General features: G+C 46.9%; 1 protein-coding gene and 1 non-coding gene across 10 annotated transcripts in view; both read right to left on the bottom strand.

Moving 5' to 3' along the window:
- Positions 1 to 827: 827 nt before the first annotated feature.
- Positions 828 to 933, bottom strand: LOC124525198 (U6 spliceosomal RNA). The gene has a single exon (XR_006965421.1). It is a non-coding gene; the product is annotated as a U6 spliceosomal RNA (small nuclear RNA).
- An 11,097-nt stretch (positions 934 to 12,030) lies between these two features.
- ATXN7L1 (ataxin 7 like 1) overlaps positions 12,031 to 20,828 on the bottom strand; it is a 249,654-nt gene continuing 240,856 nt past the window's right edge. For 7 of the 9 annotated variants that reach the window (XM_047096905.1, XM_047096907.1, XM_047096914.1 and 4 more), the window contains 3 exons: positions 19,638 to 20,574; positions 16,363 to 16,437; positions 12,031 to 14,809 (listed from right to left, as the gene is read on the bottom strand). In XM_047096905.1, coding sequence (XP_046952861.1) covers positions 14,768 to 14,809; positions 16,363 to 16,437; positions 19,638 to 20,574 — 1,054 coding nt within the window. In that variant the 3' untranslated portion in view covers positions 12,031 to 14,767. The remainder of the gene's footprint in view (positions 14,810 to 16,362; positions 16,438 to 19,637; positions 20,575 to 20,828) is intronic. The other 2 variants (XM_047096906.1, XM_047096908.1) reach the window with 1 other exon arrangement.

The raw sequence follows: 20,828 nt of genomic DNA, 5'->3' as shown, positions 1-20,828 counted from the left end.
TTAGGCCGTTTTGGGCTTAATTAATCACCATCATCAATATTTCATTCCTTGCTAGGTAATGAAATGCTGAGCAAGATTCCGGGGATGGATGTACCCCAATTTGTTTATCCATTCACCCGCGGAAAGACATTTGGGTTATTTTCAGGTTGGAGCTATTGCAAATAGAACTGCTGTGAACACTGGGGTATAGATCTCTGGGTGGACATGTGATTTCATTTCTCTTAGGTAAATAGCGAGGGCCGTGGAATTGTCTGGATCATACGGTAAGTGCAATTTTTGGAGAAACTGCCAAACTCTTTTCCAAAGTGGCTGTACCATTTTACATTCCTGAATTGGTAGCTGTTAAAGGCCTCCCAGGTGATCCTGGTGGACAGCCAGGACTAAGACCCTGCCTTAGGGCAGCCTGTGAGGCTGGAGCTGAAGGTCTGAGAAACGTTGTTCAGGAGGCCCGAGAGTCTTGGAGCTCCCAGCTCATGTTTGGTACGGTTCCACAACATTCAACCCAGGGCACACACTGGAATCTCCTGGAGAGCCTTTTACAAACACAGTGTCTGTCCTTTTACCCACAGGAAGTCTGATATAATTGCTCTGGGGATGGGGTGGGGTGGAGGGAGGTCAAGGGCAGCACAACTTTTTAACAGCTTCCTGGGTGGTTCTAGAGCTCAGAGTGACCAACTTTCCTTGTTTGCCCAGGACTGCTAGGGATCCAGTTCTGGGAAGCTTTCTCCTTCTCCTCCTTTTCTCCCTCCTTCTCCCCCTCCCCCTCCTTTTCCCCCTCCTCCTCCCCCTCCTCTCCCTCCCCTTCCTCCTCCTCCTCCCCCTCCCCCTCCAATATGGGAAGCTTCATGAATTTGTATGTCATCCTTGCGCAGGGGCAATCCTAACCTTTCTGTATCCTTCCAATTTAAGTAGATGTGCTGCCGAAGGGAGCACAATTCTGGGAAACTTTCAGTGCTAAAACTAGGAAAGTCCCAGGTCAGCTTAACACTTGGTCACCCTATTTGTGGACCGCTAGCATAAGGAGCCCTGCTTTGGCGTCAGACTCCCCAGTCCTCCTGTCCACCAGGGATTCATAGCTCAGGGTCGTGTGCATGTTTGGGAAGCATGTATAAAAGGGAAGTGGAGGGGACAGGAGTGGCCAGAAGAGACTGTGGGGTGGTACCCTCTCTCTTTTCTGTTTCAGACAGGGATAAGTCAGAGATGCCTCAGCTGGGAGTTTTGCTTGCTGTTAAAAAGAGGGGGAAATATATAAAGCGTAATTGTTCTGAGAAAATATAGGTGAGGCAGTGTACTGTGATGGCCTCTGCAGCCAGACCGCCTCTCTTTAAAATCCATTGTTACCACTGACCATTAATAACTACGTGATCTTGGGCAAAACACCTAAATTCTCTGCCTCAGCTTCTTTCATGGATATAATGGGGATAATTTATCTACCTTACAGGGGAAGTCTTGAGGACCAAATGAGTCACTTATGTAAAGCTATTTTAAAAAGTGGTGCCTGGGGGCGCCTGGGTGGCTCAGTCAGTTGAACGTCCGACTTCGACTTAGGTCATGATCTCATGGTCTGTGGGTTCGAGCCCCACGTTGGGCTCTGTGCTGACGGCTCAGAGCCTGGAGCCTGCTTCGGATCCTGTGTCTCCCTCTCTCTCTGCCTCTCCCCCATTCTCACTTTGTCTCACTCTGTCTCTCAAAAATAAATAAATGTAAAAAACATTTTTTTTAAAATAAAATAAAATAAAATAAAAAGTGGTGCCTGGGGACACCTGGGTGGCTCAGTCGGTTGAGCGACTTCGGCTCAGGTCATGATCCCAGGGTCATGAGATTGAGCCTGGGTTCAGGCTCTCGGCTGACTGTGGAGCCTGCTTGGGATTTTCTCTCTCTCTCTCTCTCTCTCTCTGCCCCTCTCCCCTGCTCATGCTTTCTTTCTCTCTCTAAAAAAAATTTATTGACTTTTATTCAGTACTGAGAGACAGAGTGTGAGCAGGGGAGGGGCAGAGAGATTAGGGGACACAGAATCCAAAGCAGGCTCCAGGCTCTGAGCTGTCAGCACAGAGTCTGACGCGGGGCTTGAACTCACAAACCGTGAGATCATGACCTGAGCCGAAGTCGGTCGCTTAAACCGACTGAGCCACCCAGGTGCCCCTCTTTCTCTCTAAAATTAAAAAAATAAAATAAAAACGTGGTGCCTGTACTAAACATGGTATGTACTAAGTGCTACATAAGTATTTACTATTATTATCTTAACAGCCTTTTTAAAACGAGAAAGGGAAATTATGGGGCACCTGGGTGGCTTAGTCGGTTAAGTGTATGACTTCGGCTCAGGTCGTGATCTTATGGTTTGTGAGTTCGAGCTGCACATAGTGCTCTCTGCTGTTAGTGAGGAGCCTCCTTCAGATCCTCTCTCTCTCTCTCTCTCTCTCTCAGCCCCTCCCCCTCTCATGCTCTCTCTCTCTCTCTCTCTCTCAAAAATAAATATTTAAAAATTAAGAAAAAAAAAGAAGAAGGGGGAAATCTTGACCAAGCACAGTAGTCCCATAACGTATGTCCCCCGGCTGTCCTCCTAGTTTCCTATTGGAGGATTTTTTGGGGTAACATTTCAGATTTTGTATTGCAGCTTTAAGAAACTATAGCCTCTTGGTTCTGTGTGGCAATGTAGGAGGAGCTAAAAGTGTATTTGCTATACACTTAAAGTTCTTGTGCAAATCCTAAGACAGATGTAAGTTTTGGAGCCTGATGAGTTTATTTTCACCAGGTTGTTTCACTGGTGAGATGATGCATCTTTTTTTTTTTTTTTTTTTTTCAACGTTTATTTATTTTTGGGACAGAGAGAGACAGAGCATGAACGGGGGAGGGGCAGAGAGAGAGGGAGACACAGAATCGGAAACAGGCTCCAGGCTCTGAGCCATCAGCCCAGAGCCCGACGCGGGGCTCGAACTCACGGACCATGAGATCGTGACCTGGCTGAAGTCGGACGCTTAACCGACTGCGCCACCCAGGCGCCCCGAGATGATGCATCTTAAGAGGGTTTTTTTTTTTGTTTGTTTTGTTTTTTTAAGTTTATTTTGAGTGAGAGAGAGAGAGAGAGAGTATGAGCAGGTGAGGGGAAGAGATAGAGGGAGAGAGAGAGACTCCAAAAGCAGGCTCCTCACTGTCAGCACAGAGACTGATGCAGGCTTTGAACTCACTAACCATGAGATCATGACCTGAGCCGAAATCAAAATGTGGGTGCTTAACTGAGCCACCCAGATGCCCTTCGAAATTTTTTTTTTTTTTAAAAGAACACAGTCTAAAAGTGACACCGTATTAGTCTTTGTGTTAGGGAGAGCTAGCGCAGGAGCCCGTTTTAACTGTGCACCTGTCATTTAGCAGGGACACAGGGTGCTGTGGAGCTCAGGTCTCAGAAGTTACATGTCAGTCTTTGTCAAATGGTGACATTCAGTCATCTGAGACAGTGCTCCATCTACTCAGAGGCCATATCCAGCCCTTCCTCACTCTTCATTGACCTAAAAAAGCTAAAATGCTAAGGAATGTTTGAAAACATTTTTCCAGCACATATTTAAATCGATTTTACAAAACATGCAAGTGTAGAAACTCTCAAAGGCTGCCTGCTCACTGGCTGTGCGATCTTCGCCAAATTTCTTGACCTCCATAAAGTTTGGTTTCCTCATCTGTAAAATGGGGGGAATAATCTCACCTATCTGATAGGATTATCACAAAGATGAAATGAGAAAAGATGGGAAACAGATAATCATGTTATACTTTACGCTTATTACTACCACCATCACTACCAGGGTCATTGCTACCACCACCAGGGGGATCCCTGTTCTTTTATATTAAAAAAATTTTTTTAAGTTAATTAATTTATTTTTTTGAGGCAGAGAGAGGGAGAGAGAGAATCCCAAGCAGGCCCCATGTTGCCAGCACAGAGCCTGATGTGGGGCTCAAACCCATGAAACCGTGAGATTGTGACCTGAGCCGAAACCAAGGGTCAGATGCTTAACCAACTGAGCTACCCAGGCACCCTGGGCATCCCTGTTCTTTTAGCCATTTTCTTTTTGCTAGAGTAACAGAGGTATGGCCTAGAGCTGGGAGTCTGCTCGGGTGCAGGCTGGAAGTCTTTACTCTCCTGGCAGCTGGTAGCTAGTGGGGACGAACAAAGGGTGTGGTCTCTCATGGCTGCGACAGGCTCAGGTGGCCTACAGTCCTGTCTTCCCTGGCTGAAACTGAGAAAGCATTTCCCCAAATATTCCTACCGCACTGATGTCAGGCTTCAAGTACATCTGTGGATCTATGGGCTTTTGTACGTTGTCCTGCAACCTAATCACCCTTGATATTACATTCAAATGGAAGAATTTTTTAGGTTCCGAATGAAGCATTTGGAGCACAGCCCATAGACTGGGGCTAGCTTTTACAACAAAGATAGAGAATTGGTTTGTATGTTATTTTTGAAATTGAGATACCCATTTTACCCCATGCAGTTTTTTTTAAATTCATTTTTTTATTAAAATTAAAAAAATGTTTTCATTTATTTTCAGGAGGGGGAGGGGCAGAGAGAGGGGGACACAGAACCTGAAGCAGGCTCCACGATCTGAGCTGTCAGCACAGAGCCCGACTTGGGGCTTGAACTCGTGAACTGTGGGATCATGACCTGAGCAGATGTTGGATACTTAACCGACTGAGCCGCCCAGGCGCCCTTTGACTGCTTAATTTTTTAATACAACATCCATTGTATGCCTGTCATTATTTTAGGAACCATGTGGCATTGAACAAGACAGCATCTTGGGACTGTAAGGGGATCCCTTAAGGTAAACTTGAAGTCCAAGCAAACATGAAACCTACATGGCTTGAAAGAAGAAGCCCCGGAGTGCCGGTGCACCCCACATGCATTACCAACACAAAATCTCCATGGGGAAATCCCGTATGAGGGAGGATTGCCTTTAAAACCACCCCAAGCATTCCATTTTTAACCACCTCCAGAAAGTGGAGTCGTAATTAATTATATATGCTCACTTTTAGTTTCTCGCTGGTCCTATTTCCAGACTTTTTAAGCTTCCAAGCCCACAGCCAAACACCGCACTCTGGTCAACACAAATGTGAGATTGCCTAATGGCTCCCATATATTTCATCATTGCTTAGGTCTCTGATATTATACTTACCTAAATTTTAAAAATAGCAAAGCAGGGGCATCTGGGTGGCTCGGTCCGTCAAGCGTTCCACTCTTGATTTTGGCTCAGGTCATGATCGCACGGTTCGTGGGTTAGAGTCCTGACAGCTCAGAGCCTGCTTGGGATTCTCTCTCTTGCCCTCCTTCTCTGCCCCGTCCCCACTTGTGCCAGCTCTCTCAAAATAAATTAAATTTATAAAACAACAACAACAACAACAACAAAACCACACAGCACAGCAATGCACGCAAAATGTAACAAATTAAAATTCTACAGTTAAGGATGAGAAGAGAGGATTTCATGCTTTGTCCTAGCCCCGATTCCACCCCGAGCTAACTTTCTCTGCTGAGCCTGGTAACCCTGATTCCCGAATCTCAGTATCCCATTCCATTTTCCTAGAAAATAACCTTTCAGTTTCCAGTTGGGGGGCAGAGAAAGAGCAGTCACTTGGTGGCATTTGGAAGGTGAGGGGGGCTCCAGGAGCCCAGCAATCTCCTGTGAGATCTTCAAACCTTTTTGCCATTTTCACCCCATAGCTGCACCTCTCCTCTATGGCTTCTACTGGCCTGGGGGATTTGGGGAGAAAATGGGCTTCTCATTAGTATTCTCCTTAAATCACTTTGTAACTTTCTTCTTTCTGCTGACACAATTATCCCTCCAAGTCTGCCATTTACTTTTTTGTCTGTGTGTAAACTTTTAAACTTCAAAGTGCCCAGTGAAATGAACAAATCTTAAGCATACAACCTGATAAATATTTCGCCAATGATTATATTCATTTAACAAGTTCCCAGGTCAAGATATAGAACATTTCCTGCACCGGAAACCTCCCTTGTGCCCCCCAAAGGTAACAGCTATTCTATAAATCCGTCTGTTGGTATTCATGGCTTTAATTCACCAAGGTTACTTTGAATGCCAATTCATTAATTAAAATGTTGAACAGTGCTGGGCTCAGCGTAGACCTGGCGGGAACATCCTCTAAGTGCTTGAAGGTGAGTGCCTCTGGAGGCACCCTCTCTGTACTCAATGTGCATCTAGCCCATGTCAAATTTTTCTCAATTTATTGAGTTGGACAGACTTGCAAAAATTGTAAACCCAAAAACATGCATCTGATTTTTTTCCAAAAGAAAAGCTCCAGAATCATGGTTTCCTTTCCATTTACTTCCCTTCACTGTATGGGCTCTGCCTTTACCCCATTCCAATAATGTACCAGAATTGCTATCCTCTCCCTGTCAGCCCCCAACTCGGGGTCTGGATTATTCAGGCAAGTGGGGAGATGTGTATGTGGGGGCGGGGGGAGGGTGAGTGATAAGACCAGCTAGGAAATCAGATAGGGAAGTGAAGGGAGTTGAGAGAAGCTGAAAATCCTAATACAGGCTGCACAAGCTCCTATTTTTCTAGCAGCTTCCACAGTGCCTGCTCAGGTCTCAGAGGAAGCAAATGTTTTTGTGATGATGTTTGTTTGGATTAGACATTTACTGAAATATTTGAAGGTGAAAGTAAATTCCAGAAGAGTTCCAAAAATTTCTTAAATTGAGAGAATTTTTCCCATATTAATGACCTTAGATCAGATCTGTGTTTTGAAATGTCACAATAAATGCAACACCGCCGAGCTGTTGGCAAGCTTCCCAAGTGATTCTGTACTGACTCAGACTTTTGTGGGACTGATTTAGTTTTTGAGGCATTCAGCTTCTTTGTGCTTTCTCCATTTACTTTTCTAGGTGAATGGCTTATGAGGATGTAATGAATAGAAAACACACTTATTAAAATACATTCCTGGGAACTTCGCTCAGAAACATGAATGTGTAATGAATATATAAAGCCTGCTGCTGGGGACTAATCCCAACCCGATCAGAAAGCAAGAAATAATCCATCGGGCAAGTAGTTATTGCCTAATGGGAAAAATCAAAAAGGAGGAAAATATTTTAGTGAAATAAATTCCAGAGACCTGAATAAGCCAATGAAGAGACACACAGAATTTTAAAACACCATTCTGGAAAAGTCTGTACGTGGAGTTTATTTCTATAGGAAGCAGTGAGATACCATGGAAAGAACAGTAGGCGGAAGGAACAGACTTACCCCATCAACAAGCTGTGTGGTTTTTGTACCTCCTTTGACCTGTGTCTCAATTCCTCACCTGTAGAAGAGGGTCTTTAAGATCACTTCCGGCTTCCATATTGATTCTCCAGGCCTGTGACTAGTATTGAAGCAGTCTTCTCAAAAGTCTGGGTTTGGAAAACACAGAATGTATAGGCTCATTTCAAAATGGAGTTGTTAAAGGGGCACTTGGCTGGCTCAATCAGTGGAGCGTGTGGCTCTTGATCTTGGGGTTGTGAGTTTGAGAGCCCCATGTTGGGTGTGGAGATGGCTTAAAAATAAAATCTTAAAGAAAAAAAAAAAGGAATTAAAAGTCACCCAGCCCAATGTATTGATGGGTGGCCAGTCATGGGCAGAGCTCAGAACAAATGGAGATATGATGTCCTTGGTGAAGCCACACACTGAGGTTTTATAACTGTGGATAATTGAATTGTACAAACATTGATTTGCAAGGTGCTTACTATGTGCCAAGTTTCAAATCTGCTTCCCTGGCTTTCTTCTCTGCACAACAGTGAAAACATTCACTTGGGCGTGAGGCAGAATCCTAAGAAATTTGCCTTAGTTTGCTTTGGAGCTCCAATGGCCCTGCCCTGCCCTTAGTGTGCTCAAACCACTCTCCAAGACTGTCTTTTCCAGGCCAGGACTCTGCTTTGATAATGAATCTCAAATGTGCTCTCAACACTGGGGCAATCTGCTTTCACTAGTCATTACTTAATTCTTTCTTCACACGTGTCCCAAGCTCTCACACACACTCACCTTGCCCCATGGTCACTGAGAAAATGGAAGCCGTTAGATGTTTCCTGTCTTCCCAACAGCCAATCTACAAGGTGACTTCTTCCCCACTGCCCTGGAGGGAGTGCCCCTCTACCTAACGTTCTGTTAATTAAACAAGGAGGCCCTTAGACTGAGGTGGCTCTAAGGCCCTGGTGGCCTAGGTAGTAAGCAACCCAAAATATGGGCCTGTAAATGCCACTAAGGACAACCAATCACAAAACTTCCTTCCCTTCCACCTTTTCCCTGTTAAGTCTCTTCTTGAGCTCCTGTTGGTGGAGTGCTCCCAGCTCCTTTCTGTCTGGTGCCGCCTCATTCAAATCCATTTTTGCTCAAATAAACTCTTAAAGTTAAAAAAAATTTTTTTTCTTAATGTTTATTCTTTTTTTTTTTTTTTTGAGAGAGAGAGACAGAGACAGAGAGACACAGAAAGAGGGAGACACAGAATCTGAAGCAGGCTCCAGGCTCTGAGCTGTCAGCACAGAGCCTGCTGCAGGGCTCGAACCCATAGACTGTGAGACCATGACCTGAGCCGAAGTTGGATGCTTAACAGACTGAGCCACCCAGGTGCCCCTAAACCCTTAAAGTTTTTAAAGAGGTCTCAGTTTCTCTTTTAACACTACAAACACATGTGTTGGGTTCACTTCCCTCTTGCCTTCTCAAAGCTTCCCCCCCTTAAAAAAAATGTTTATTTTTGAGAGAGTGAGAGAGTGGGGGAGGGGCAGAGAGAGAGAAAGAGCATCTGAAGTAGGCTTTGCACTGACAGGAGAGAGCCCGATGTGGGGCTTCTACTCACAAACCGGAGATCATGACCTAAGCCGCTCAACTGACTGAGCTTCCCAGGCATCCCCCACCCCCACTTATTTTTTTAAAGTTTATTTATTTTGAGAGAGAGAGTGTGAACACAAGTGGGGGAGAGGAAGAGAGAGAGAGAGAGAGAGAGAGAATCCCAAGCATGCTCCCCGATGTCAGCACAGGGCCCAATGCTAGGCTCGATCTCATGACCCTGAGATCATGATCTGAGTCAAAGTCAAGAGTCAAATGATTAACCGTCTGAGCCACCCAGGTGCCCCTACTCTCTTTTTTAATCACCCCCTGTTTCTTCAGCTTTTCCCTCCCCTACTGTCCCAGTCTTACCAGCATATGAATCATAATCTTGTCTTTTCTCCTTTAAAAATCAAAATGAACAAAAGAAACACAATCCAAACACTCTGTTGAGCCTTCTAAATCTCCTTAAGATTTGCCTACTTATCTGAATTTCCTTCAAACCACTCCAGGCTGGCTGTGGCCCCTACCCCCCCCATCACACTTGCTTTGCTAAGGTCACTGTACTGGGTTGAATGGTAACCCCCCAAAAGATATTTGAGTCCTAACCCCTGAAACTGTGAATGTGAACCTATTTGGAAAAAGATGTAATTAAGTTAAGGATCTGGAGATGAGATCATCCAGGACTTAGGGTGGGCCCCAAGTCCAATGACAAATGCCCTTACAAGAGAAAGGCAGGGGGAGATTTGGGACATGGGAGAGACCTAGGAGATAAGGCTGTGTGAAAATGGAGGTGGAGAGGAGAGTGATGTGTTTATAAGCCAAGGAATGCCACAGACTACTAGCAGTCAACAGAATCTGGAAGAAGCCTGGAAAGGTTCCCCTCTAGAGCTTTCAAAGGAAGGGCAGCTTTGCTTGATTTGGGACTTCCGGTCTCCAGAACTCTGAGAATAAATTTATGCTGCCTTAAACCACCACATGGTGGTAATTTGTAATGGCGGCCCTAGGAAACTAATGACCAATGAACTCCATGTTGCAGAATTCCAAACACCATACCATCTCCATCTTCCATTTTGCAGCAGTATTTGACTCAGCTGACTGTTCCTTCTTGGAGCATCTTATGGTCCTGGTTTCCAGAGAACCACTTCTTGTTGGGTTCTCTCTTCTCTTTGTGAATGCTTTATCTCAGGGTTCTTTGCTAGTTTTCTGCTTCCACTTAACCTCTAAATGTGTACTCTGCCTGCTCTATATTCTCTCAAGTAAATCCCACTCACACCTGTGGCTCTAAATATCCTCCACATACTGAAGGTTCTCGAACTGGTGCCTCCAACGTGGAGCTGCTGAGAGTTTCAGTCATGTGTATCCCATGCCTCCTTGACACAGCAGCCTCAGTGTTCCGGTGACACTATTTATGAGCCAACACACATGCACAAAACAGGACTTCTGAGCTTCACCAAACACTCCTCCTGCCTGCCCTCTAGAGAACTCCTCTGGTTTCCACATCTGAAGAAATGGCAGCCCTCTCCACCCAACACGATTGCTCTACCACCAACCTGGGAGTCATTTTTCCCTACTCTCAGATCCAGTTCCTAAGCAAATCTTGTCAATTTAATATGCAAGCTATATCTCGATTCCATTCACTTCTCTTTATCTCTACTGTCACCATCCTGGGACCACACGACATATCTACCTGGTCTCTTGAAATAGCTTCTGAGTGATTCTCCATACAGCAGCCAGTACTCTTAGCAGATTCTGCTGTGCCTCTACTTAAAGTCCTTCAAAGGATTGCCATTGAACTGAGCATGAAATCCAGACTGTGTGTGACCTTGCCCTGCCTTCTGTCTATCTTTCTCCCTCTGCTCCATCCACAGTGGATCTTCCTTAGGCTCCTTAAGATTCCTCAAGAACTTGCAAGTTTTTCCTAACCTTGGACCATCTCTGCCTGGGATTCTGTCCCCCACACTCTGTGCCTTCAGCTCACTTCCTCAGGGAGGACTCCCTGATAGCACCCCCCCCCCCAATTTTACATCGGCTTCTCCTGTTCTTTTCTCTCACAGAACTCAATCTTTTCCACCACGGCATTTGCCACAATCTGTAATTACACATTTGATCATGTGTTTATTTATTTACTGTCTTCCCCACTGGGTTGCTTCCAGAAAGCAGCTGGGACTGTGTCTGTTTCTCTTCGCTGAACACAGAGCGCCTAGCTCAGGGGCAGCCACGACAAGATGCTCCATAAACATGTGTTGAATGAATTCCCTCTCTTCTAGCAAATGTGTATTTTAGCAGGAATGCTCATCAGGTGGGAGCACTTTCATCCAAAAGAAAAAAGAAATGACAAACATCTAAATTTTATGAAAACCCGAAGACTTTGTTTTACAAACATATAAATTATTTTATTTACAAAGCCATGTTACAAAAAAAAAAAAAGCAAAAAAAAAAAAAATTACAATCGCTCACTGGAGAATGTCTCCAGGCCTGGTGCTGAAACCATGGCAGTATCAATAGATACGTGTTTGTTCTTTCCTTTTAAAACTGTAAGCCATAGAATTTACTATTTACACCTACTTTAGACATTTATTCTGCTTACAATATCACAGGCATGGAATGAATTCTATCTGGTAGTGCTAATATGTAAAGGTATGGGACAAAGAAGGAAAATACTTAGTGTTACAAAATATGGATCGTAGAAAAGAAACCCACTCCACAAGTGTGGCATTTGTTTAGAATGTTTGGACATGCTTTCTCCAAAATTCTTCTGGAAAAGGTTCTAAAAATCGGTAGTAGGAAAGGACAAATGAGCAGGTGCAAATTCTTGTCTGTGCAACAACAGTTATTGAATATACCCCATGACTGACCAGCTACGTGAAACCCACAGAGTTTTGTTAAAGTGCCATGGGCCGACGGCATAACAAAATATAAGGTGTAAATAGAAAATTTCTTTTTTTTCTTTTTGAAAACAAGAGTTCACTGAGAATCAGCAATAATAGAATATGCTGTAGAAACTATTCTCTACAAAGGTTGATCAGCATTATTTACAATTGGTACATTGATACAAAAGAAGGCATACAAGTTATCCAAGTCGCTTTTTTTTATGGCTGACAGGTCTATGCATTGTGTTATGCTTAACAACCAGAGCTTTCGAGCCTCTATGGCTGGCGACAAGTCACGAGATCTTCAGGTAGATGGGGGGTGGGGTGGAGGTGGTGGTGATGTGTGTGTGTGTGTGTGTGTGTGCAGTCAAGGGGCTGGGAAGGGAGGGGTTGGGGGGGATGAGCAGAAGTACCCAAAGGAGATCACCCTAATAATGCTTAATAGGCTGGTCCAGTTGAACTCCATTAAAACAAACCCAAAGAAAACCTTTTATTTGCATTCCACTTTTCAAGCTGTGAGTTTTTAATACATCATTATAAAGTAAACCTGTGGTTGATTGTGAAGGAAGAAACACCGTGGGTTTTCCCTTTTTTGCTCAGTTTTCCAGCAATGTCCTCACCTTGGTCAGAGCCAGTCTTTCACCAAGTAAGCAGCATCGGTGGGGGGCCTCTTTATTCCAGCTTGCAATTCCAGATGGAGACAGCTCACACATCGAAACCTATTGAATTGCTCCGTTAGTCCCTGTCGAGACATTATTTCTCAGAAGCAGCCACTTAATCTCTCAACCTTTGTTTTCCCTCTTCGAGTGTAAGAGTTTATAACTCAGAGGGTTATTTTGTTGCTGAGATTTTTTTTTTTGTTTTTTGTTACTCCTGCAAGTTTTTACAACTTAAAATAAATTATAAACAAAACAAAAAAAACCAACAGACTTCTTAAAACCGAACAAGACAAAAGTTGTGCAAAAATAACAAAGATATGTACATACTTTTCAGTTGGAATAAATGTACAATAAAAACATAATTCAAAGAACATTTTAAAAATATAAACATTGCTTAAACTTTCCTACGTTTCATATTGTTTCTGAAACTATTCTGGTCAGTTAGCTCTGTAATATAGTAAAACATAAATTATTACAAAATTAACACTATAAAAATTTACTTTAAGAATATCTTCTAAACTTTTTTCCAAAGGGTCTAACCTGTTTATAATTTCTTAAACATTTATAAGTCTTAAAATCTGCCTTAACTTTTTTTTTTTAAAAAAGAAAGAGTAACCATCTTCCCTTCAATTTGCAGTCTCTTTTTCCCAAGACGTAAATAAACCAGCATATAAGTGCACTTTTAACACTGTAGAAATAAAAATGAAATCGTCTGAACTAATGTCCTGGTACCTAATATCAACTCCTGATTTTTAAAAAAATCTTCATTTTATATTAAAAATTTTAGGAATCCTATAAGAAACACTGTCAGTGCAATTCCATTGATACAAATCACTCCGTTTGCTTCCCGTCTTCCCAAAATCTAATGTGGTGAAACTTAACAGTAGTCTGATCTTTGGGTTGAGGGGATGGGGAAGAAAAGGGGAACTTGAGGGCCGGGATGAGGGTTTGGGTCCAGCTGTAAAACTGGCATTCATTTCTGATTTAGGGATGAAGCAAAACTTCCTAGGATCTCTTGCTATTATCTCGTCCGCAAAGTTTCATGATTAATAGCGCAGGATGCCTATGTCATATTGTGAATTCCTGATTATGATTCCCTCTTAGAGCTAATCGTATTGCTACTTCTTTCAAAACTCCAGTGTGAACAGTTTTGTAGCTGCAGGGCTCTGGCTTCTTTCTTCCCTCTCTTCCAAACGGCTCTTCCTCATTAGGCGGTGGCTGGGCTTACTATGCCTTTCTGGGGGTGGGGGTGCTGTGAGTCGGGGCTTGTGATAACCTAGTATAAGCTGATCTATGGGAATGCTGATTGCACGGGACCCTGGGGCCCAGGGCACGGAGGGGCGCGGGCAGTGCTAGTATTTATTCTCACCAGGCGTTGGATACTTAACCCTCCACGGAAGCTTTCCCTCAGACCCTTCCTGCACCCCCACCCTTGCGTTTTCTCCTCTTGCCTGGCCCCGGAGGGCAGCTTAGGAACCTCCATCGCTGTGGGCACTGGGGTCTCATGCCCTTTTCCCTGGGATTCCTCCTTCTCTGGCTCACCCAGCTTTGGGGCCCTTGTGCACGGCACCCGGGAAGGGATTTGGCAGCGTGGATTCCTAACAAGCTCCGATGATCAGTCACCCAGTTTCCTCGGTCTTTTGAGGGATATCTTCCCCTACCCATACGCTCTGCTTCCTGTCACCTTCCAGGCCCATTCCAGCCCCTGTTCCTGACCCAGTATATCCTCTCTGAGCTGCACAGCTGGACAGTGGTATTGGGTAAACGACATAGTTCAGTGGCCACTTTTCTCCAACTTGCCCACAGCGTCGGGCTCCTACGGTGCTGGTGCAGCGCAGGAACCTGCTGGGGGCGCTCAGCCCGGCCCCGCAGCTCTCCGCTCTCGGCAGAGACACAGGCTGTTTCCCAGCAAAGCCCCTCCCCCAGCACGCTGTCCAGAGGGGAGCTCGTGAGAGCCAGCCCCTTCCCGAAGGCCAGTGGGGACCCCGTGAGCGGCAGGTGGGAGGGGATGGAAGGGACAGGTGGGAGAGGTCGAGGGAAGGAGCACGGCGTGTGCTCAAGTTCAAGAGTTTCAGACAACGAAAACCAGGAACTGACACTTGCAGCGTCTGCTCTCCTGGCTGGAGCAAAAGGATGGTGCGGTAGCAGCATCGGAAGCTATAGAGGGCCGACCCCGAACTTGGAAGAACGCGTACACGTGGCAAATGAAGGAACCGAAACAAAACACTGGTACTGTTTTCTGTGAATCTTAAATTCACGTTCTTTTGCCTTTTGCTTTCTCTTCGGAACTAAAAACCGGTCAATTAAAAAAGGAAGAAGAAAGGCCAGAGCCACCCGCCGGCACAGGAAACGGACTCTCCCCGGCTGCGCACACCCCTCCCTCCTCCTCCCGCCTCAGCCCCGGGTGGCCAGGCATTGGTTTGGAAGTGGCTTCACAGTCTTGTTACGGAAGAGTCCTGATCCTGCCCGTTCTGTTGGTGGTCTTCTAGGAAAGAAAAGAAAAGCTTGTGTAGAAACCACACACTGGGGATTACCCGCAAGAACTCAAGAACGGAGCCTCCGCTTTCTCCGTCTGGCGTGACCCTTAAGGCTACCGTCCCATCTCTTGCCTTGGGCAAAGAAACGAGGCAAATGAGCAAAGGAGGGGCATGTGAGGTGGCCACAAAGATCCTAGCTTGGGGGAAAACACAGGGGCAAACCCTGTGGACATGCATGTGGTGGGGTGGGGGTGTGGTTCCCTTCCCAGAGAGAGAACTGCAATAATTAACCACTTTTTTTTTTTTTTTTTTGGCCTCTGTTCATTTACCTTTTCCTATCTAACCTGTGCACCACACGGAGAATTATCTAAGGAAGAAGTGTAGTGTTGGATTAACATAGAGGCTTTGGGTTCAAGTTACTTAGCCTCTTCGCCCGGGTATCTCCAATCTGTAACATGAGGCTCATCACTGGTCCTTCACAGGGTTGCTAACAGGTCTATATGTATGTAAAGGGCTCAGCGAGGCACCTGCAGAAAAAGCCACCACAAACGGTGGCTATTTGATTATTATTACATTTGTTAAGGGTGACCGTGTGGCCTCTGGGTGGACCCAGCAACCCGTGCAGGAGGCTTGTCAAGATCAGAGGCAGGTTGCCAGGGCCCAGACCCCTGCCCCCACCTACCCCCCACAGAGGATAGGCTTCAGGTGCTCAGGCACAAAGTGACCCAAAATGATGGAGACGCGCTCCTTGATCTAGGGATACAAAAACGGTTTTCCTATAATCTTCACCCACACACCACCCTGACATCTGTGGGGAGACCTCAAAGGCCGAAATGCAGACACACACATTGCAATTTGTTCTCTACAAAACCTGTAGCCCGTTGAAGACAACATAACACCACCATACGTTTATTTTTTCCAGTCACATGTAACCTACAAACCCCATCCCCTACCCACCCTGGCTTCCCCCAGGGGCACGCACAGTCCCTCATAGCAAATCATTTGTACACTGACTACTCTCACACCTTGAATTTGTAAAAACTGCTGCATCTACCCTGGATGTTCCCACCAGGAAACCACATCTTGAACAGTAGCTACAGCTCACCAGAGGCCTTGAGAGAGGACTGACTGATGGGTGTCCCTAGCGAGGCCCTGCAGTCAAAACCATTAATTTTCTCAACAACGTTAGGAGGTAGGCATCACTTTTGCTATTTAACAGATGGAAACACTGAGACCCAGAGAAGTTACTCTGCTAATAAAAATCGGGGCTCATACTTGTGTGCTATGTGTTAGGCATTTTCTAGAGGCTTTAGGTGAATAGATTAATCTTCACAAAAGCCACAGGAGGTGGGGGCCATTATGATCCCCTTATGGGTGAGGAAACTAAAGCACAGAGAAGTTAAGTAACTTGACCAAGGGCACACAGCTACTAACCAGAAGGCCTAGCTTTGGAAGCCAGGAAGCTTTGTTCTTAGCTGGAGCAGAGATTCGAGCTAGGGTCTGCCCCACTGCCCATGCCTCTGCGTTGGTGACCCTGTGCACATCCCCCTCAGTACCTTACCTGTCGGCTGTGTCCTGGGCTGGATATGCTTGAAGGACTGGACTGTGACAAAGGTAGGCTGCTATTTTTCCCAACCTGAAAGACACCAGCGAGGCCCACTCAGATCTGCCAGCCCGTGAAAGACTCCGGGGACCCTGCGCCGCCCGGGGTACAAGAGCGCCATCCCTCCCTCCGAGCGGTGCATGGCTAGTGTTTCCATCTCAGATGGCAGAGGAGATGAAAATGCCTTGGGAGGCATCTTGCTGACACCCTTCCCGTCCCAGAGAGAAAGCAGAATGGAGGGGAACTCTTCATTCTGCTTCCCAGATGTAGACCGTGAGTTTCAGGGGGTGAGGATAAAGGCATCTGGCAAGAGGCCCGGCCCCTCCTGGGGGGGCATTTAACCCTGCAGAGGCCCCAGCTTTTCCATCCCTGACCTCGCAGAGCAGTCCCAGACCCATCTGGTTTCCGGCTCAGATTCCCTTGGACTAGCTCAGGATAAAAGCCTGCATCTTTTTCTGGGTCAGTTTTCTTGGCCAGAGGACATAGCCAACACCTTGCTATTCTTCAGAAAACAAGGCAAACGGCGCTGGGGGCAGGTGGGTGTGGCTATGGGGCTCCTTCCCTTTCTCTGTGACCGTCCTGGGCACCTGGGGAGCTGGTTCCTCAGGTGATTACCATTCTGGCAGGCAGCTCCTCCTGGAGCCTATAGAGACCTATAGAGAGCATCGTCCTCTACGTTAACTCACCTTTGCATAAAGACGTTTGCCTTACATTGGCAGTCTTGTTATGGTTCAATTTAATATCTCTGTGGGAATTCTGGTCTTATGCTTCCCAGATACAATTTAAGAGAGCCCCATTTGGTTCCCAAAGCCCATACCTTGAATTTCTCAACCTATGTTATGCTTCTCCAGTTTCCTAACGGGATCAACACTGATTGCAAAGGCCTTTCCCCAACACTTGGAGATCACCAGTGGTGACCCTGGACAAAGCCTTTTCTTTCTTTCTTTAAAAAAAAAAAATTTTTTTTAACATTTATTTATTTTGAGAGACAGAGAGACAAACCATGAGCAGGGGAGGGGCAGAGAGAGAGGGAGACACAGAATTTGAAGCAGGCTCCAGGCTCTGAGCTGTCAGGACAGAGCCCGATGTGGGGCTTCAACTCACAAAACACGGGATCATGACCTGAGCTAAAGTCAGATGCTTAACCGACTGAGCCACCCAGGTGCCCCTGGACAAAGCCTTTTCTTAATGGCCTGGTGACAAGCACCCAGGCAAGTATTGCCTGCATTAGGGAGCCAGTGCTGGCTAGATCAAGGCAGCTGTTCAAGTAATCTGCTTTTTTGATTTCCCTCCTGATAAATACTCTGCTGGAGGCTCGTCTGCTCCTTTCAGGACTAATGCATTGTGTTTACTAAACTTTTTCGTTCACTCATTTTTGACTAATTCATTGTGTTTACTAAATATTTCATAGAGTCCTGCTGACCCAAGAACAAACAGGGCAACATTAACACAGAGGCCTGGGGGTTAAGAGTCTAGACTCCAGAGTCAAATTGCCTAGGTTGAAATCTCAGCCCTACTATTTCCTTGCTGTGTGACTTTGGGCACATTGTTTAACCTTCCTGTGCCTCGGTTTACTCATTTGTAAAATGGGGGTAATAACAGGTAACAATGAAAGGAATTAATATATCTGAAGTGCTTGGAACACAGCCCATCCCAGAAGTAAGTGTTAGCGGCTAGAACTTTATATAAAGTGGGTGACACTAGGTGCACCTGGGTGGCTCAGTCGATTAAGTGCCTGACTTGATTTTGGCTCGGGTCGTGATCTCACGGTTCATGAGTTTGAGTCCCACACTGGGCATTGCGCTGACAGCACGGAGCCTCCTTGGGATTCTCTCTTCCTCTCTCACTGACCCTCCCCTGCTCTTTCAAAATAAATACATAAATAAATAAAAACTTTTAAAAATAAAATGGGTGACACTATAGCCTTGTTGCTCAGGGTGTGGCCTGTAAGCCAGAGAGTGGCACCCCAGACCTGTTGACAAAGAGTCTGCAGGTTCATAAGACCCCCAGGGGCTGCCTGTGCAAGTTCAAGTTTAGAAAGCCCTGGTTCTGCCCTTCATCCTGAGGCCTGGAGGTGGCCCGGACCAGCAGCTTAGTCTGTGGGTGCCAGCCCCTTTCCTCTGCACCCCTGGAATTGGGGGCGGGGGGGAGGATCAGATGGTGGCGCATCTGCTGCAGCCACAGGGCTCTAGTGGGAGGACCTACATCTCCCCCTGTCTCCCCTTGGCCTCAGTGTGCAGGCTGTCCGGCCCCCGAGATCCAAACGTGCGGTTTGTCAGGTGTTTGCCTGTGATTTGTGAACCCCTCCCCAGATGTTCTCTTTGTGAGGTTGTAACAAGTCTCATATAAAGATGACATAAAAATTAAAACATCTGTTTAACTGCCTCTCATCCCTCCAGAGTCCTCCTCCCTAGACAGGGCTGGCCTTAGGGTCCGGCCCACTTCATTCTAAATGTGGGCAGCTGTAGCCCCTTGTTCGCTCTGCTGCCCTGGTGGGGCTCAGGCTCGGGCCCTCCCACCACCTCTGCCCTCTCCTAGCAGAGTCTGGAGGGGGTGGGCCTTTGCTAAGTAGCTCCCCTGCCTGGGAGAAAAGATCAGATTTGAGGATGGCTGGTCTTGGGCTCTTCTCAGACCACGCCCCACTTTCCCAGACTTCCTCACAACACACCCTCCTATTTGCAGGTGGCATCGGACCCTTCTGTGCCTATAGGTGTGAGATGCAGTTTTATCATAGGAGGAGGTGGGGCCGAGGTTGCCTGGAAGAGTGGGGACAGTCAGTCACCCCGGGAGGCAGTAGCACCGCCTACCATAGCCCAGGTGGCCCGGGTCATCACTGGACCTGCCTGGGCCTCGGGCTCTCACGGAGGGGATTCCCATAGACCAGATGTAATGAAATTGTGCTCAAAACTCAAGATCCAAAAGCGACAGAAGAGGAGGGGGAGCTCAGACTCTCCCTGTGCCTCAGCGTCCCCATCTGTAGAGTGGTGCTGACAATTGCACCGACTGCGCTGGGTGGTGAGGTTTAAAGTAAGTGACATGCGCGCAGCGCTCGCTCGCGACAGCTTACTTAGCACGCAGCGGCAAAGTACTCGTCAACTACTCAGTTCTCCGAACGGAGGCTGCTCTGTTACCTGAGCTACCTGGCTGAGCAGGGGCGCTGCCCAGCTCCCTCTGCCCCCCCCAGAGCCCGTGAAGGCAGCGCCGGGAGGCCCCTGGAAACACGGGTCCCTTACCTGCCGAGAGGAGGTGCTGTTAACGGGATCGGGCACCGGTGCGAGAAGGCCGGGTGGGTTCTTTTTGTGAACGCTATTCATACCAGGCATTTTAGTGATTTTACAGGCTTTGCTACTAGAACTCGAGTTCTTACGCTTTTTTCCTTCTGATTTGTCAAAAGAGAGGGGCAGCGAAGACACGGCATTGTGTGAGGCCAGAGAGAGGTCCCCTGCAAGGGAGGGCACAGAGAGGGGACAGGAGTCACTGCTGCCGCCCACCGAGCCCACGTGTCTCACTATGTCCGCGGGGCCACTGGGCAGCGAGGTCCGTCCTGAGGGCTCCAGTTTGGCACTGAGTGGGCTCACCCCATTGTTGGAGTTGTGCACAGACAGACTGTTATAGGGAGGGGCCGCCTGATAGGAGTTCAAAGCTGAACTGGCATTCAACACACAGTTCTTTTTGTGGGGCCCTGATAATGGAGACGAGAGGGATGTCTGCAAGGATAATGAGGAGGAGGAGGAAGTCGAAGGCTGCGGCTTCCTCTTTTTGTTACTTGGAGACTCGTCGCTACGGGCGGACAGGTCTTTGACTTTTGAGGATTTGCTGGTTTTGGTTTTGGATGGCTTGTGGGATGGGGAAGGGATGGCGGCTGGTATCGGGGACACGGCGGATGGGGCCTTGAAGGTTGAGTCCATGATGCTGAGGGTTGCAGCCACATGGGGGAAAGCTGTGGTGTGTGACATGAGGGCGCTCGGGTCCGGCGACGCCACAAAAGCTGCGTTTGAGAGCATGGCTGATGTCATTATGTAAGAAGAGGTGAGTCTCGAGCTGATGGGGGCTGAAGGAAGATACACAGCACTGGGGTTGCTGAAAGGCTGTAAAACGGATGCTGGAACGGGGGTGGAGGTGTGGGCTGCTGGCGAGGGCATGGGGCTATCTGCCGCAGGAGGGATCTTCCTAAACATGAGAGAAGAGTGAGAGAGAAACCGTGAGAAACAGGCTTGGCACTGCTCCAGAGGCTCGAGTAAGCGTGAGCCTCAGGGCTACAGAGGAACCCCAGTAGAACCAGACTATGGAGGATGAAGCCTTGGAGGATGGCGGACTCTGAATTATGGCCCTTCCCTGTGGCTCCCCCCATTGCAACATCCAGCAACCTATATTGAATGCTTTCAGGTTTTCACATCCTTGTCTCCACGCTTGGCTACCGGATA

Source organism: Lynx rufus, unplaced genomic scaffold (genome assembly GCF_022079265.1).
Source record: "Lynx rufus isolate CCGP_SWC_20201006 ecotype Redwood Valley unplaced genomic scaffold, mLynRuf1.p SCAF_4, whole genome shotgun sequence".
Lineage (NCBI taxonomy): Eukaryota > Metazoa > Chordata > Mammalia > Carnivora > Felidae > Lynx > Lynx rufus.
Note: the sequence above shows the minus strand (reverse complement) of the source record. Positions and strands in the feature narration are given on the sequence as shown.